Genomic DNA, 17,001 nt, shown 5'->3' with positions numbered 1-17,001 from the left:
TGTACCTAGGTACTCCTTTACATTATGCTCATTGACAATTCCATATAGCCCAAACCTCACTCACCACTCTACAAATGCCGCTCTATCAGTGCTCTATCAATGCCTTGTCCTTTTCCCTCTAAAAAAAAATGCTCACTATGAATCAAACAGAAATTCAACTTTTTTCCCTAGCTCTGAAACTATGAAATGATTTGCTGTAATTCACTTGGTCTGAACTGTCCTTTATTCGATTTAAATCTCTGCTTAAGACACATTTTTTTCCAATTATCCTTTGGAATTTGTCTGCCCCATCAGGTCGAATCAGGGCTGCCTGATCACACTTACAGATGTTGCAAGATTTTAAGATTTTAACTATTTTTTTTTCCTCTTTGATTAACTCTGTAGAATGATTGAGCCCTAACTTCTCATTATTGCCATTTTAAGATTTATTTATCCCTCTCCCCCCCTTTTATTTTATACTAAGCTGTAGTAGAGGTTTCTACTGAGGCCCGGAGTGCTAAATGCTCTTATGCTTATAGAATTCCTATGAGCGTTGGCGCAGCATCGGAACATTTAGGCCTCCTTTTACAAAATTGCGATAGCGGTTTCTAGTGTGGGGAGCTGCGCTGAATGGCCCGTGCTGCTCCCGAAGCTCATTGAGTTCCTATGAGCGTCAGGAGTAGCGCAGGCCATTCAGTGCAGCTCCCCATGCTAGAAATTGCTATCACAGTTTCGTAAAAGAGGGGGTTAGTACCCTGGGCCATGGTAGAAACTTCTACCGTGGCTTAGTAAAAGAAAACCTGTGATTTTGATGATTTTTTTTAAAACTGGCTCGTTCTGCACCTAAGCATAATTGACCTATAATTTTGTAAACTGCTTTGATCTGTTTACCAGAAATGGCGGTATATCAAGCACTTGAATAAACATGAACATAAAATAAGATGGAAGCTCTAACCTAAACCAACCTAACACGATCGCTTCTATTCCGCTTAACCCAGCAGCGGCTCAGAGTGGAGTCACAAGCAAATTGGGCCAGTCTCCCAAGTTATAATTACTGTATAACATTTTGACTTAAGATTGATTTAGCATTAATTTATTTGTTGAGGTAACAAAGTTTAAATAGATAACGATTTAACCAACCTCCTAAATACGTAATAACTATTAATCTGTCTTAAAGAGCGTAGTTTATTCCACAGATTGACCACTGCCTACAGTAGATCTCTTCCCTCTTGCAGATTTTTGGCACACCGGATTCGAAGGTGGCTTCGAGTGCTGCCACTGATTGCCACATTTTTCTAAAGGGATCAGCGGGCTGCTGAGTCTTCAGCCGGTGGGGCTTATGAATCTCCATAAGCTACACAAATGGTGCACCGCTGTTGGTGGGGGGCCGAAAGTAAAAGTGAATGTGCCCAAGTCCTCTCACATTCACTCATAGCTATGCCCCTGATATACGGCCTACAAGTGCATGCTGCTACATACGAGTGGAGAAGTTTTAAAGCGACCTCTAAAATCCTTTAAAGTACATCCTAACTTGCTGAGCTAGGTAAGGCAGATTGTGTCATATTTAAAATAGCGGGCAGTATTATACTACATTAGCCGATGTATAGTGGAGATGTTAAGAAAGTAATTGGGAAAGTAGCCTCAAGTACCTTTTAAGAAGAAAGGGAAAAAAATTCTCCTTATTATCCTTGTGGTAAATTGAAGCTTAGTTTATGGGGATCATAATATAAGTGAATGGAAACATAGCTATATATCCTATCACAAATATGGGCCCCACCACTATGATCTTAGAAATGTGCTTCACATAATTTCTTACTGGGCCTACTGTTTTTTTCCATTGGACATGGTGGTATTGGTGCACGCCTGACATTTTTTCTTGCGGTCAGAGTAGCCACAATTCTCATATTTTTATTTCAGTGCTAGAGTTTTGTCATCAATTAGCTCCTATCCTCTTCCACACATTGTGAGAAGCAACATTTCCCAATTGATTTTATAGCAGTATTTTACTATGGTTAACCCAATAACCCATGTTTTAATTTAATGTAATTTTATTTTTTGTCTCCTTAACCAAAACATTTAAAAGCAGATTACAATAATCAATAAGAACCAATCGTTGATTACAACAGAAATAAAAATACACAAACAGCACAAAAACTTATATAATCCTAAAACAATAGATCTAAGATATTAAATTTAAATTTAGGGCCTCTTTTACAAAGCCGCAGTAGTGATTCTCTTGTGGGAAATGCACAATCAAAAGATGAAATTTTAAAAGTAAACTGGGTAACAGAGGTCACACCTAGTCTCAAGGTCTAGACATCTGAATCCCGAATGCCAGATAAAACTAGTCTACTTAGCTTGAAGATGTAATGATACTTCACTCCCCAATCTAGGAACCAAAAAAAGAAAGAAAATGGAATGTCTTGTTGACAGAAAAGTTGCATGAAATTGAGCACTACAAACCAAATGGTGATCATTAAATGATTGTATTGTCTTGGGTCATATGGTATTGTCACTACAGGTAAATAAGATGTAATTCCAGTATATAAGGCTTTGCACGCTAAGGAAAGGATCTTAAATTGTATCTTCTATTGTATAGGCAACTAGTGTAATTTTAAGAGTTATGGCGCAATCCTGTCAAATCTTCGTGCTCCACAAAGAAATCAAGCAGCAGTGTTTAGCAATGATTGATTGAAGCCTTTTTAGTAATAATTGAGTTGTACCTAGGGTTGCCAGACGTCTGGAAAAACCCAGACACGTCCTCTTTTTAGAGCTCCCAGATGGACTTTCCAAAACCCGGCATTTGTCTGGGTTTTGGAAAGACAAGCTCTGGCTGCATCTGGAGGGTCTCTGAGCATGCGTGGATGATGTCACACGCATCTGCTCATGCTCCAGGCCCTCCAGACGCTGCTGGAGCTCATTGCAAAGAGAGGAGGCTTTCTGGGGGTGGAGCTGGAGGGCGGAACCAGGCAGGGCTGGAGGCGGAACTAGGCAGGACTGGGGCGGGGGTCATGTGTCTGAGGTTTTCTATTTTTTTAATATGGTAATCCTAGTTGCGCCTTAGTGGCCAAAGTGCATCATATAACAATCCCAGGTCAGTTAGCTCAAGGATCTCTAACATTTTAGGGAAAATCGCAAGAATGCTGCAGTATTTGTAAGATTTAGATGCGACACGGGAACAGAATATGGGAGAAAGAGATGAGTAACTTTATGCACTGTATGTTATGTTTGGGCATTCCATGTCAAGTGGCCAGAGCTCACCGCTCAATCATTTCAGAAATTAATGACATTTTTCCAGAGACCCCTAATGAAGATATCCAAAGTTTTGGGGCATTGTCTCAACTAAGTCCAGAGTTAGGGGCTCCTTTATTTGGGTCCCTTTTTTTTCTGTGGAAGATGTCAAGGGTGGACAGAAACATACCTTTTTTTAAAACAATAAAGGGCTAGGGTAAGAGGTAGATATTCAGCTAGTGGTGATCAACGTTTTTGTGGCTACCACTGGCTTTATGCTCAGATATTCAGTGTTGGGTCACGTCTGGACACCGCCATTGAATATGTGGAAATGTGCGGCTGGCTAACGCCTATTCAGCACTTGACTGCAAAAAGTGAAATTCATAAAGATAGGACTGCGTTTTATGCAATCTTATTTATGCAGTTAAGCGATGAATGTCAGTACTAAACTGCATAAGTGCCATCTCCGCCCCACCCAGACCACCCACAAAATAGCCAGTTTCAGTTTAGGCACTATCTAACATTATCTAGCTAAGTGCATTGAATATGGCTTGTTAGCCCTGGACAAGTGATCTAGATCAGTGGTTCCCAACCCTGTCCTGGAGGACCCCCAGGCCAGTCGGGTTTTCAGGATAGCCCTAATGAATATGCATGAGAGAGATCTGCATATAATGGAGGTGCCAGGCATGCAAATCTGCTCCATGCATATTCATTAGGGCTGGGAACTACTGATCTAGATGACCAGGAGCATCTCCTAGCTATTTAATTTGTTTGAATATCAACCCTGTAAAAATTCAGTAAAATGCTCATCAATAAAACTGTTACCTGAATTTATATAACTGATTCATCTCTCCAAAGGTCACCACCTATTCCCTGATTTTTCAGGAGCCCCAATTCCTTTCCCTCTCTTTTGTGGGTGACTGGAGACTTCTCTCCCTCCTCTTGATCATAAAACACAATGCTTACTACCACTACTGCTTATCATTTCTGTAACACCATGAAACATATACAGCACTGTATATAAACATACAAGAGACAATCCCTGCTGGACGGAGCTTTACAATCTATTCAAATTAGAGAATCAGGACAAATTAGGTGTTTCATTTAAAACAACATGGGTATTAAACAGGTGAGTAAGGTGTTAAGATTTAAAAACAGCCACAAAAAAAGGTGGGCTTTTAGCTTGGGTTTGAATAGGGTCAGAGACGGAGCATGACATACTGACTCAAGAATATTCTAGGTGTACAGTGCAGAAAGATGGAAGGAATGGAGTCCAGAGTTGGCAGTGGAGAAGGGTACGGATAAGAATGACTTACCAGATGAACAGAGTTTCCAGTCAGGGAGAGGTGTAGGGAGAGATGAGACAGGAGAGATGCTGAGGAGCTGCAGACTGTATGTGTAAGGAACATAAGAACCTTACTGGATCAGACCAGTGGTCCATCTAGTTCAATATCCCGTCTTCACAAAGGCTAATCCAAATCACAAGTACCTGGCAAAACCCCAAGCAGTGGTTTCCCCCATGTCTGTCTCAGCAGCACACTATGGACTTTTCCTCCAGGAACTTGTCCAAACCTTTTTTAAAACCAGCTACATTAACCGCTCTTATTACATCCTCTGGCAATGCGTTCCAGAGCTTAACTATTCTCCGAGTGAAATGGAAATTGATAGGAAGCCAAAGAAGTGACTTGAGAGGGGTTATGTGAGTGTTGCCAGGCAAGAAATTGAGCAGAATTTTGAATAGATTGATGGGGTCACGGGGAGAAAGATGTTCAGTGGGAGGCATGTGAGAAGCAGATTTCAGTGTTCTTAAGAGGGAGGTGATGAATGTGGATAAGGGCTTTGGCAATGCGCTCAGAAAGGAAGGGATGAATTTTAGTAAATTTTATCGAGAAAGGATAGGTTTTAATAATCTGTTGGATATGTTCAGAGAAAGAAAGAGAGAGCACCCCACTGTTATAAACTGAAGAGATAAGGCGGATGAGAGTGTTATCCAGAGGAATAAAGAATGGGAGAAGAGGAAAGGTGAGTTTAAGAGGAAAAGATAAGAAGCTCCGTCTTAGCCATGTTCAGTTTTAGATGATGGTAGGTCATCCAGGCAGCAGTGTCAGGCAAGCTGGCAGAGACTTTGATTGGATTCCAGCAGAAATTTCTGGTTTTGGCTTGACCCAACTCCTCCAGCTTAGTCCCACCTATTACTTTTCTTGGGACAGTGCCACAAAATGCCACTCTCAAAGTATGTGTGTGGGGGGAGGAAACATCTGTTATAGTAGACTGACAACCCCAAGTATTAAACATAGTCAGTTATAAGCATAACTATCTTCTCTGTTATTGGGGTAAACCCCAGGTTCCAATGTTATCTGACAGGCCTGCCTGGGAGCAGGTGACAATGCCAGTGTCTATATTTTTTTCTACAGTATATAGGTATTGCTATTGTAAAATTAGAAATTAGCTCATATTTTTCTGACTCAACCAAATATATTCCCTGTGTTCTATGGATCTACCTGTGCAAACAGTGGCTTTTTAAAATACCTGTTTACATGCTTTGCGTAGGGTATTTACACATTATAAACCACTGTGAGGGCAACTATGCAGTACTTTTATTCAAGTAGATACATGCGTATCTTGAAAATATTAATAATAATAATAGTTTATATACCGTAGGACCGTGAAGTTCTATGCGGTTTACAATGATTAAAAAATGCTACAAATTGAGTAGAACTAACAAAGTTAGAGATTAGTGACTAACAGTTTTAGAGATCAGTTGTTGTGGGAGAGATTGTGCAGATCAGCTTCCTAAATATTTCAGGAATAGATATGTTTTTAGGTGTTTCCTAAATTCCCCATAGTTATTTGCATGCATAAGTAATTTTCCCAGATCTTTGCCCCCATAATGCTGCTTGATAAGAGAAAACTGCAAAGTGAAAACTGTTTATGTTTTCAGGAGCTCGTAATTGAGAAATCGAGAGCTTCTGGGGTCGAAACCAAGCTGAAGGAGCAGCTCTTGGCCCGGGAGCAGGAGATTAATGCTGTGCAGACTCGAATGCAAACCAGCTATCAGGATCATGTGAACGAAGTACAGCAGCTGCAAGGAAAGGTAGGGAAGTCCATACTTCTATTGACTGGGTCTGCCATTGGACTCTTGGAAACATTCTTCTGAAATTTAGTCCTGTTGTCAAAAAGAGATTGGGATGACTTTTGAGATTTTGCATTCCAAGGCCTCTCCATCTGGTATTATATTCTTTGAAGATGGTCCATAAGGGTACAAATGTGTTGGTTCGGTGGGATAATATGCAGCGGGAAGCCTTGGCACAACTGTGCAAAGTTGATTCTAATATCGTTCACGCTTAGGCCCAAATTCTATATATGGCATCAGTGGCATAGTAAGAGGAGAGTGGACCACTCTGGACACTGTCTTGGTGGGGGCACCAGCACCTCTCTGCTCCCTATACCCCTTTAGCTCTTCACTGGCATAAACAGCATCTCCAATCTGCTGCTTGTGATGGCCTTAGCTGTCCCTCTGAGGTCACTTCCTGAAGTGACGTCAAAGGGAGAGCCAAGGTTGGCACGGGAGCAGGTTGGAGATGCTGCTCACACTGGTGAAGAGTTAGAGGTAGGGGGGGAAGAGAAGTCATTTGTGTAGTGGGGGGGGGGGGGGGCAGGGAAAGAGCGGGAGCAGAGAAGAGGGTGGGGCGCCTCCTACCCTCGCTACGCCCACTATATGGCATCCTAAGTTGTGTGTGCAAATCGGTGCACACAGCCAATTTGCATGCACAACTTAATTATTTAGCAAGCTAATAAATGGCAATTAACTCCTAATAATTGATGCAACAGTTTTAGATGGATTAAATTTCAGTTTATTTTCTGTTAATCTACTCAGTGATTTTGGAAAGCTTAGATAAAATGTCATCAATTGCCTGATAGGTTCAGGCCTCAGGGGATCAGAATCTGAGAGAATTGTATGGAAATCTGAAGCTTGTTGGTAACTGTGATCAGAGAAGAAGTGGATGTTTAAAATCACTAATGGTAATGAATCAATCAAAAAAGGAGAGACTACTTCAAAGAAAGCCTACAGAGATATATGAGACACCTATGTTTCTTGATAGAATAGGAACCTAGTAAGAACTCTTTCAGCATCTATATATGGGTACACTATTATGGTTTATTACCCTGAAAGTGACATCCCTAAGGTCACAAAGAATGTAGGTAGCAGCAGTGGTAAACCCAGGCTTCTCTCATCCTCAGACCATAGTTCTAACCAGGGGGTAGTTACCACTGAGCAAGCCTGGCAAAATGCCAAGGGCCACTTGCTGCCCTCTGCTCTCCATTCTGCTTGTCTCTTCTTTGTTCCCTTCCTAATACCTCCCTCCACCGTTAGTCCAGCTAATGCTTGTGGCCTCTTCCCCCTACCCCCTATGTGGTCCTCCAGAATCCTGGTATAACTGATAGAGGGACCCACAAGCCTAGCCCCACCAGTGCTTCTCCTCTGCTGCTTCTGCCAATGGGAAGTGATGTCACAGGAGGCGGGACAGCAAAGGAAAGGCCCTGGCAGGACAGGGTGCAGACAGATGTATTTACATTGCAGCTTCTCCCAGCCAGCCACAGGGACTCTGGAGGATGCTGTGGTTGGGGAGCAGAAAAACACTTGTAATGCCTCCTTCAGGGCTGCTCTCGCTCTAGGGTCTGACCTGGCTGGTGTCCACCGAAGGCATTCTCCTTCAGTCCCTCACTCGGTTAGCGCTTGGCGCCTCCACCTGGGGAAAAGAAATGGTAACAAGTGGGTTCCCTCTATTTCCCCCCAGGAAAAATTAAAAAAAAGCTTCTGTGAACAAGATTGACTGATAAATTAAAAAGGTTTATTTGAAATATTTAAAAAAACAAAAACAAACTTCAAGTAAGGATGCTAATAAATAGTCACTCAATAACAAAAAACATCCAATATTATTCACAGCACTATGTACTACATCCAAATGGCAGAAAAATTGGAGAAAAGACCTCAGTGTCTAATAGGGGTTGAAATAAACCAATCTCTCCACATAGACTTTCCTGCAGGGAGACACATCCTCGGTCTAAAAAACTCCAAAGGGCAACTGTCTAAACAAAACATTTCATCATCATAAAGTGCATAGTTCATAGTCTCATAAAGTGTCTAAAGTGCAGTTTTCCACAATTAAGTTATGACAGATGCCCAAAAAACATGCCCACTTATTTTTTTAGAAGTTTCCTAGTGCTGGACTTACTTTGAAGCAGAAAAAATCGCTAAAATGAAGCCAATGCTTTTAATATAGAAAAGCGGTTAAACCAGAACCGCAGTGTCTTCTCAAATGTCCATTTCCAACAGGGCCCCCTGTTTCGCTGTCCGCTTCTTCAGGGAAATGCTAAAAAATTTAAGCAAAAAACATCTTATTACTATTACAAAGCAACAAAATTCAAAAACTCCAAAAAACATCGCTTACAGTGTCGACTGATCCGCTTCACAACTATTATAAAATGGCCCCTCGGCGTACCTACCAGCTTAAATATCCAAATGTCAACACATGGCCATATAGTGATGCCATCACATTTAAATGGAATACAGTGCTCCCCTGCAAATTCGCGGTCCCGGTTATTCACGGTATTTTCCAACTGCGAACCACTGACCAGGAGAGGACAGCTGGAGAGGCAGGAGAGGGCAGCCGGAGCGCCGGCGAGTGAAGGAAATCACTCGCTGTATGCTCCGACCGCCTCTTCCTGTACTAAAATCGGGCCTCACCAATCAGGAGCTGCTTTGACACGCAGCTCCTGATTGGTGAGTCCAAACTTTAGTACAGGAAGAGGTGGTTGGAGCATACCAAGAGTGATTTCTTTCACTCGCCGGCACTCCAGCTGCTCTCTCCTGCCTCTCCTGCTGCCCTGTCCAGTCTGTCCCACAAAAAAACGTATTTGTGGTTTTTCAAGATTCACGGGGTTCCTGGAATGAACCCCCCCAAATATCGGGGGAGTACTGTATATCAAAAATATATAAAAATATGGTTATATTGCTGATATTACTCAGAAGAATGATCTCCACTCCAAACTGCTATTGGGTCTCAGGTCTGCAAAGAAAAAACCCATCTCTGTTCAATACGCTGAAGAAGCTGTTTAAAACCCCCTCCCCTCACTGAAGGGACTTCATGTTCTAACACTCAGCAGCATAACTCAGGGAAAGTATGATGTTTATCTATGTAGTGCTGAACCAACGGGGCTTCTAACCTTGCTCTAGCTATACAAGAGCGATGTTCTGTTACCCTCGTTTTAAAAGCCCGAGAGGTCTGACCAACATAAAGCTTTGCACACGGGCATCTAATAATATAGATCACCTCTTGTTTTTGCACAGTTTGTTTACTGGAGCTCTGAAGGGGGTTAACTCTCCTCCCCTATCTCACACATCCCCACTACTTTGGGAGAGAGATGGTGTTATGAGAGCACATTTAATTTTTCCACCTGGGACCTGTTTAGTCCTAGCTACACCACTAATTCTAACCACTAAGCTACCTCCTCTCTGCTAATCCTTCTAACCCAATGGTCTCAAACTCGTGGCCCAGGGGCCACATGTGGCCCGCCAGGTACAATTTTGAGGCCCTCAGTATATTTATCGTAATCACAAAAGTAAACTAAAACAGTTTCTTGATCATATGTCTCTTTAGCTCTAAATTACAATATTATTATTAAGACTTAGCCAAAAGGGATACTTGGAATGGGCAGACTTGGTGGGCTTATAGCCCTTTTCTGCTGCTTTTTTCTATGTTTCTATGTTTCTAAAGAGTTTTACCTCATGCAAAATTGTAATTTCTTTAATAAGACATTAACTATTTTTTCTGGGGCCCTCCAAGTACCTACAAATCCAAAATGTGGCCCTGCAAAGGGTTTGAGTTTGAGACCACTGGTCTAACCTGATTTCAAGATTTACAGAACTTCAAAGTTGGTACCTGTAGAGATTTACTTTTTATTTCTGTCCAGTTTCTCTCTGAATGTTTCAGTTTCCCACCAGTTCTGTAAACAGTCAAAACAAAACACACTCGCTTTTCTCTGCAGATACTTTAACCATGGTATGGCTTTGTTATATATGGTTATAAGTATCAGTGCTTGCCTGTTCTTTCTCTCAGATACGAACTCTGCAAGAGCAACTTGAGAATGGTCCTATTGCCCAACTTGCCCGCCTCCAGCAGGAGAATTCCATTCTAAGAGATGCACTAAACCAAGCCACCAGTCAGATGGAGAGCAAGTAAGACGAGACTTTTTTTTTTTACTTCCAGTATCTTAACTAGAAAATGAAGCACACTTGATTTTTCACTGTTGATGTGCTGTAAGCTGTTTATAAAGTCTCTTGGCTAAGTTTGCCTACTGTGCTCTTGACCTGAGTTCAAATCTCGCACTGGGATATCTGTCGGGTAGCTAGTTCAGCCATCCATTCACTTTTTGTTTGGTAAATGAGTGCCTGTTCTCAGCTGGGGGTAAAGATCAGAGAATGACACGGTGACAAAATTCATCACCGTTCCCGTCCCCGCGGATAACCGCGGGAAACCATCTTCATGTCATTCTTTAAGGAGAGAGGGAAGAATCAGAGTATGAATGGCCACAACCACTGACCCGCAAGCTTTGCTTTGAAGAATGCTGGTATAGAAGGACTGAGGTTGAAATAGACACTAGAAAATGACATGGGATTATTTCCCGCGGTTATCCGCGGGGACGGGGTCGGTGATGAATTTTGTCACCGTGTCATTCTCTAGTAAAGATGACTATGGAAGGCAATGACAAACCACCCCATTAATAGTCTTCCAAGAAACCATCATGGAAATGGCGCAGGAACTGCCCTTACCTTTTATTGTTTGGGGGTAATTTTGCAACTGCCTGTATAGATTTGAGAGCCATTGCCCACTTACTTGATAGCTATTTTCAAATGCTAAAGGTTTTTGTAATATATGCCTGCCCGGGATGCTAAATGATCTGACTCTCATAGGAATTCTTTGAGCATTAGAGCAGCGTTGGAGCATTTAGCGCTCGGGGGGGGGGGGGAGGTTAGGCACTCAACCCCGGCAAATTTTCAAAGAGGCCAATTTAGGAGCATAAGTCTCAAAGGCCCCCTTTTATCAAGTCATGTTGGGGCTTTTTTTATCGCCGGTCACTGCGGTAAAAGCTCCGACGCTCGTAGGAATTCTATGAGTGTCACAGCTTTTATTGGAGCAGCCGGCGATACCCCCCTCCCCCCCTCCGCAACTTGATAAAAGGGGGCCAAAGTTAGGAGCATAAATCCTTTAAATATCAGGCTCTAAGACTCAGATTCTATAAATGACGCTTAAAATTAGCTGATCTAGGTGCCTAACTTAATTGGCTTAATTGGTGCTGCTAAATGAGAGTGCTGTTAAAATGCATTAATTAGCCGATAGGCATCTAACTTGGCAGATACTTACACCAAGATGCCTACCAGCAACTAGATATGCTTAGGGATGTATTCTGGGCAGATCTTGGGCATGGTTTGACTTAGGCGCACACGTAGGCCAAGAAAACCCTGGCCTAAATGGCAGTGCGCCTAAGCTTTCAATGTCTACTGACGCCTAAGAGTGCTTAGGTGCAGCTAGGCACGATTCTAGAAACAGCGCCTAGCAGATGATTGACAGGGCTTAAGTGCATTAATGTAAAGCAACATGAGTCAGCACTTTTTTTGTAAATAGGCTTCTATATCTATGCATATGTGTGTTTAAGTATATCTATCTATACAAGTATATATAAAAATATGTATTTCTGTGTATTATATACAGTAGCTATAGATTCAGCTATATAGATATAATCATGCCCTTTTTATTTTAAATTAATTTGTAGCCAATGTTTTAATCCTTTATTTGCTGCATAGTTCAGTATACTCCCTGGAAAGAAACACACTTCATGTATCCCGGCTTCCAGGAGAGAAATCAGAATGGAGAATGCCACTAGACTGTATTGTATATTTTATTTAATAATTTTCTAACCTGCCTAAATCTAAGCGGTTTGCAAAACTACAAACATAATCATCTTATAACCAACATACAAATAAGTAAACAAACATATCTAAAACATTTTCAATCAAGATCCTAGCTCAATCCAGGGAATGCCTCCACAAACAAAGTTGTTTTCAATAGTTTCTTAAATTTTTGAATATCCGAAAGCAACCTCAGCTATCCTGTTAGATTGTTCCATAATAAAGCACCTTCAACTGATGTTATAATCGTTCTCATGTTAGCATAGTGTGCATTTGCTAATCCATCTGTTGATAGTCGTATCTTTCCCTCTGATCTTAATGATCTAGATCTATTCAGCTATAATACTAATGCAACGATTGATTTCTAGGCAAAATGCTGAACTGGCCAAACTGCGACAGGAGTGCAGCAGGCTAACCAAAGAACTGGCCGAAAAGTCTGAAACTCTGCAGCAGGAAGAGTGGGCGAGAAAGAGCCTGGATGTAAAGGTTGCAGCCTATGAAAAGCAGGTTAATCAGATCCAGGTCAGCAAGACGCACTCGGCGAGGCCCAGAGATTCCACTGGATTAAAGTTTCTATTTATGAAGCTACTTAGTAAAAAACAACAACAAAAAATACGGCTAATGTTCTTGATAAACTGCTAATGCTTGTCAGATCCCATGTTAAATACCTAACATGGAATTTTTTGATAATGTTGGGTGGAGGTGGGAAAAGGACGTCGGGGAGTGCTTGCCTTAGTTAACACGCATTAAATTTAGAGCTGGCTGATAACACAGAATTGATAACTGCAATAGGGGTCCTTTTAGTAAGGCACGCTAACAGATTTAGCGCATGCTAAAGGTTTGCGTATGCTAAGGCGCTCATAGAATATAAGAACATAAGAATTTGCCGCTGCTGGGTCAGACCAGTGATCCATCGTGCCCAGCAGTCCGCTCCCGCGGTGGCCCCCAGGTCAAAGACCAGTGCCCCGAGACCAGCCCTACCTGCATACATTCTGGTTCAACAGGAACCCGTCCAACTTTGCCTTAAATCCCTGGAGGGTGTTTTCCCCTGTAACAGCCTCCGGAAGAGCGTTCCAGTTTTCCACCAGGTGAAAAAGAACTTCCTTACGTTTGTATGGAATCTATCCCCTTTCAACTTTAGAGAGTGCCCTCTCGTTCTCCCTACCTTGGAGAGGGTGAACAACCTGTCCTTATCTACTAAGTCTATTCCCTTCATTATCTTAAATGTTTCGATCATGTTCCCTCTCAGTCTCCTCTTTTCAAGGGAGAAGAGGCCCAGTTTCTCTAATCTCTCGCTGTACGGCAACTCATCCAGCTCCTTTACCATCTTAGTCGCTCTTCTCTGGTCCCTTTTGAGTAGTACCATGTCCTTCATGTACGGCGACCAGTGCTGGACGCAGTATTCCAGGTGGGGGCGTACCATGGCCCGGTACAGCGGCATGACAGCCTTCTCCGATCTGTTCGTGATCCCCTTCTTAATCATTCCTAGCATTCTGTTCACCCTTTTTGCATTGCGCGGACGGCTTCATCGACTTGTCGACCAGTACTCCCAAGTCTCTTTCTTGGGGGGTCTCTCCAAGTACTGCCCCGGACATCCTGTATTCGTGTATTAGACATCCTGTATTCATGTTTGGCGAGGATTTGGATAAGTTGGTTCAGACTTTAACAGACTCTAAGGTGCCCCGTCTTCCTGAAGATGCATGCCTGCCTGCACGGGGTGGTGTTGCTTGGGGGCATTTACGTGATTTCTGCACATACCTCCCTGGTCAAGGGGCAGTGTCTTTTCCTGCTGCTGGGTCTCCCCAAGGCAGTTTCTTTCAGTGCGTGCAGTCCTTTTGGGGGGCCCATCGGCGGCACGTGATCCCTCCGCTGGTTCCCCCACCACCCGCCCTGTCCAACGACTCCTTGCTGGCACCTCCCCTGGCAACGGTGGAAGCCCGGTTACGGGATTTTTCCCAGAGGTGGGCTGAGATCACGATGGATCAGTGGGTCCTGGAGGTGATTCAGGACGGTTGTGCTCTGGAATTTTTCCGCTCTTTGCCAGATTTATATATTTATTTATTTAGTCAAATTTCTAGCTCGTCCTCGCAAAAGAGCCCAGAATGGGTTACAAGTTTACATACACAGTAGGTGTTTAGCAACAAGATTACAACTTCACATACAGCAGATATACAGAACAACAAATTTAAGGAGGAAAAGCAATAGTAGAAATTCTATGTACATGTTTTAGGTACTGAGCATAGAAGCATGGCAAATGATGGGCAACAAAGATGCAAATTCACATATAAGATGTACAGAACAACAGATTAAAGGGAAGAGCAGCAACAGAGGGATGATTTGTATGAACTGTAAGGACAGCAACAGAGGGATAATTTTTATGAACCGCATGGAAGAATGAATACATGTTTTGGGGGCTGAGCCTCGTAGCATGGCAATCGAGAGGCCCTATAAGTATAGCAGCTAGAAATACAATGCAATCGAAGTAAAGAACAATTTTAGGCATGTAGTAGGGGGGTAAGAGCTTGCATAGTTGAGCCCCAAGAGTGCGATTAGAGACTTTTTTGCTTCTCCTTGTCAGGCAGCATGGAAGAAGCGGGCTTTTTGCCAGACGCTTCAAAGGTTGCTAAACCTCAAAGTGGTAGTTCCAGTGCCTCATCAAGAGTGTTGAACTGGCTGGTATTCTATTTACTTTGTGGTGCCCGAGAGGGGACTTTTCGGCCCATCTTGGATCTGAAGGGGGTCAACAGGGCTTTCCGAGTTCCGTCTTTTCGCATGGAGCCCCTGAGATCGGTCATTTTGATGGTTCAGCTGGGGGAATTCCTAACCTTTCTCAATCTGATGGAGGCTTACTTGCATGTTCTGATTTGCGCCTCCCATCAGCGGTTCCTTTGCTTTGCGATCTTGGGATGGCCCTATCAGTTTTGTGCTCTTCCTTTTGGACTGGCTATGGCTCCGTGGACGTTCACCAATATTATTGTGGTCATGGTGGCGGCCTTGCGCAAAAAGAGCATTCTGGTTCACCCCTATCTGGATGACTGGTTGATCCGAGCAAAGTCCATTCAGGAAAGCTCCCGAGTTACGGCTCATGTTGTGGAATTTCTGCAGTCACTGTGATGTGTAGTCAACCTGTCCAAGAGCCAGTTGGTGCCATATCAGCACATGTAGTACCTTAGGGTTCTCTTCGAGACCAGCTTGGGGAAGGTCTTTGTGCTGGAGGCCCGAGTGGTCAAATTGCAGTTTCAGATTCGCCTTCTGATAGCTTCCCAGTATCCTCGGGCACAGGATTTTCTCCAGGTCTTAGGGTCAGTGGTGGCTTCCCTGGAAGTGGTTCAGTTGGCCCGGGCTCACATGTGCCCGCTTCAGTATGCTCTGCTGATGCGGTGGTTGCCCCAGTTGCACGATCTGGACTCTCCCGTTCCTCTTCGGGGGTTGGTTCATCGCAGTCTCCATTGGTGGCTCCATTCTTCTAATCTGGTGCAGGGAGTGAGTCTGGATCAGCCTCAGTGGACCGTGCTTCTCACGAACACCAGTCTCCTTGACTGGGGAGCATTAGATAGGCAGGAGATCCTGGTGAGTGAGTAAACAGATAACAAACAGAAACCAGAGCCTGGGACCATCATGATTTGAATAATCAAATGACCAGACAACAAAAGGTAGAAAAAAATAATTGTGTTTTCTGTTTTGTGATTACAATATGTCAGATTTGAAATGTATATCTTGCAAGAGCTAGTGTTAGACAGCAAGCATGAACTAGGACCTAAAAGAGAGAGGAAAAGTCTTTTTTGTGTATTTTATTTATACCACAGTGTGGGCATGGGGTTGGAGATGTTGTAACCCTATGTAATGTTATATTGTAACACAGTGTTAAACTGTAATCCGTTCTGAGCTCTCTGGGGAGGATGGGATATAAAACTACTAAATAAAATTACTAAAAATATTTTTTTGTATGGGGGTGGGTGTTAAAAATGATTGGTCCTGGGTGTCAAATACCCTAGGTACGCCATTGCAACTTCATGCTCTTTATTTCTTTAAGTACTTAAAATATTTAGTGCATTGGTGTATACACTTTTCCCTCCGGATTCGCGGGGGATAGGGGCAGAGCCGGACCGTGAATGGTGAAAAACCGCAAATATCCGGCTCTGACCCACCCCTGCCTCCCTCCCGCCTTCCCGGCCTTACCTGGTGGTCTAGCGGGCTTTCGGGGCAGGAGCGATCTTCCTACGCTCCTGCCCCCTGCAGATCGCCATTAGGAAATGGCTGCTGTGAGTTCCCGTAGTCTCTTGAGACTATGACGGGAACTCCCTACAGCTATTTCCTAATGGCGATCTGCACGGGGCAGGAGTGTAGGAAGATCGCTCCTGCACCAAAAGCCCGCTAGACCACCAGGTAAGGCCAGGATGCCGGGAGGAAGACTTAACGATGGTCTTTTTTTTTCCCCCTCCCCCCCAAAATTGCAAATATGTGAAATCGCGATTACCGAAACCGCGAATGGGGAGGGGGAAGTGTAACAAGACTCCTGAATGAATCCAGGTTCTTTCTTTTCGTGCAGGTATCACAACAAGAAACTGAGGAAAGCTTTAAGAAGAGACTAGATGAAATGGGCGAAGAGCTCCGTAAATCCCAAAGCAGTTGCAAAACATTGTTGGCCGAAGCAGAGAAATCCAAAGGAGATCAGCAAATCGTTGTTGGTGAGTTTATTACCTGTACACTAACTTGTAAAGGCAGCGATGGGGTGCCATATAATTTAATTTTAATGCAGAGTTTATATACCGCTATATCATCACGCTAGCTTCGAAGCGGTTTTCAAGAAAACAAATACA

General features: G+C 43.2%; 1 protein-coding gene across 6 annotated transcripts in view; it reads left to right on the top strand.

Moving 5' to 3' along the window:
• RRBP1 (ribosome binding protein 1) overlaps positions 1–17,001 on the top strand; it is a 205,083-nt gene that overhangs the window by 94,891 nt on the left and 93,191 nt on the right. For all 6 annotated transcript variants that reach the window (XM_033935933.1, XM_033935932.1, XM_033935929.1 and 3 more), the window contains exons 5-8: positions 6,152–6,304; positions 10,332–10,450; positions 12,550–12,703; positions 16,731–16,869. In XM_033935933.1, the coding sequence (XP_033791824.1) occupies positions 6,152–6,304; positions 10,332–10,450; positions 12,550–12,703; positions 16,731–16,869 (565 nt within the window). The remainder of the gene's footprint in view (positions 1–6,151; positions 6,305–10,331; positions 10,451–12,549; positions 12,704–16,730; positions 16,870–17,001) is intronic.

The sequence above is a fragment of the Geotrypetes seraphini genome, chromosome 3 (genome assembly GCF_902459505.1).
Source record: "Geotrypetes seraphini chromosome 3, aGeoSer1.1, whole genome shotgun sequence".
NCBI lineage: Eukaryota > Metazoa > Chordata > Amphibia > Gymnophiona > Dermophiidae > Geotrypetes > Geotrypetes seraphini.
This window is presented reverse-complemented; position numbering and strand designations above follow the sequence as displayed.